Genomic DNA, 588 nt, shown 5'->3' with positions numbered 1-588 from the left:
GTCTGTCTGTCTGTCTGTCTGTCTGTCTGTCAGTCATCTGCAGGCCGCAGGTCTCCTTTAATGGCTTTATAGAGTCGCAGGAGTGCATTCACCCACAGCTCTCTCTGGTGGCCGGGGCTGGTTTGTGGGAGTTGTTGAGCGGTGAACACCATCGTGAGGACGGTGCGCTCAAAGTCGTCCATGCGCAGCGAGCCACGCCGCAGCTCCAGCTGAGCACTGAGCCGCTGGATCTCCGAGAGGCTTCTGGGAAGCACGTCCTCACACAGGACCTCCAGAAGCTCTAGCTTCCTCATGGACGCCAGCTCCTGATCGGATATGTGGAGCATCCCGTCCGCTGCATCCATGTACCCTCCCGACCACAACACCTGTGAAACAAAACCACTGTAAATAACAAGAGATTCACCTAATTTCTTTAGCCTATATAACGCTTTTTACAATACAGATTATTATAGATCAAATTTATGAACAAACATTCTTCCAGTAACGTTAACAGGACGTTCATTCAAAGTTATCTGGTCTTTAATACCGTTCTCAAAACATTAGCACAAAAACATTATTTATACATTGTTCTTGGAATGTTTTTTTTTT

General features: G+C 47.3%; 1 protein-coding gene across 1 annotated transcript in view; it reads right to left on the bottom strand.

Moving 5' to 3' along the window:
• Nucleotides 1-6: 6 nt before the first annotated feature.
• LOC107561235 (protein FAM180A) overlaps nucleotides 7-588 on the bottom strand; it is a 6936-nt gene continuing 6354 nt past the window's right edge. Inside the window, exon 3 of the mRNA XM_016245621.1 lies at nucleotides 7-365. Within this exon, the coding sequence (XP_016101107.1) occupies nucleotides 30-365 (336 nt within the window). The 3' untranslated portion in view covers nucleotides 7-29. The remainder of the gene's footprint in view (nucleotides 366-588) is intronic.

The sequence above is a fragment of the Sinocyclocheilus grahami genome, unplaced genomic scaffold, assembly GCF_001515645.1.
Source record: "Sinocyclocheilus grahami isolate Dianchi unplaced genomic scaffold, SAMN03320097.WGS_v1.1 scaffold761.1, whole genome shotgun sequence".
Classification (NCBI taxonomy): domain Eukaryota; kingdom Metazoa; phylum Chordata; class Actinopteri; order Cypriniformes; family Cyprinidae; genus Sinocyclocheilus; species Sinocyclocheilus grahami.
The sequence above is the reverse complement of the archived record's forward strand: the minus strand, read 5'-3'. Positions and strand labels throughout refer to the sequence as shown.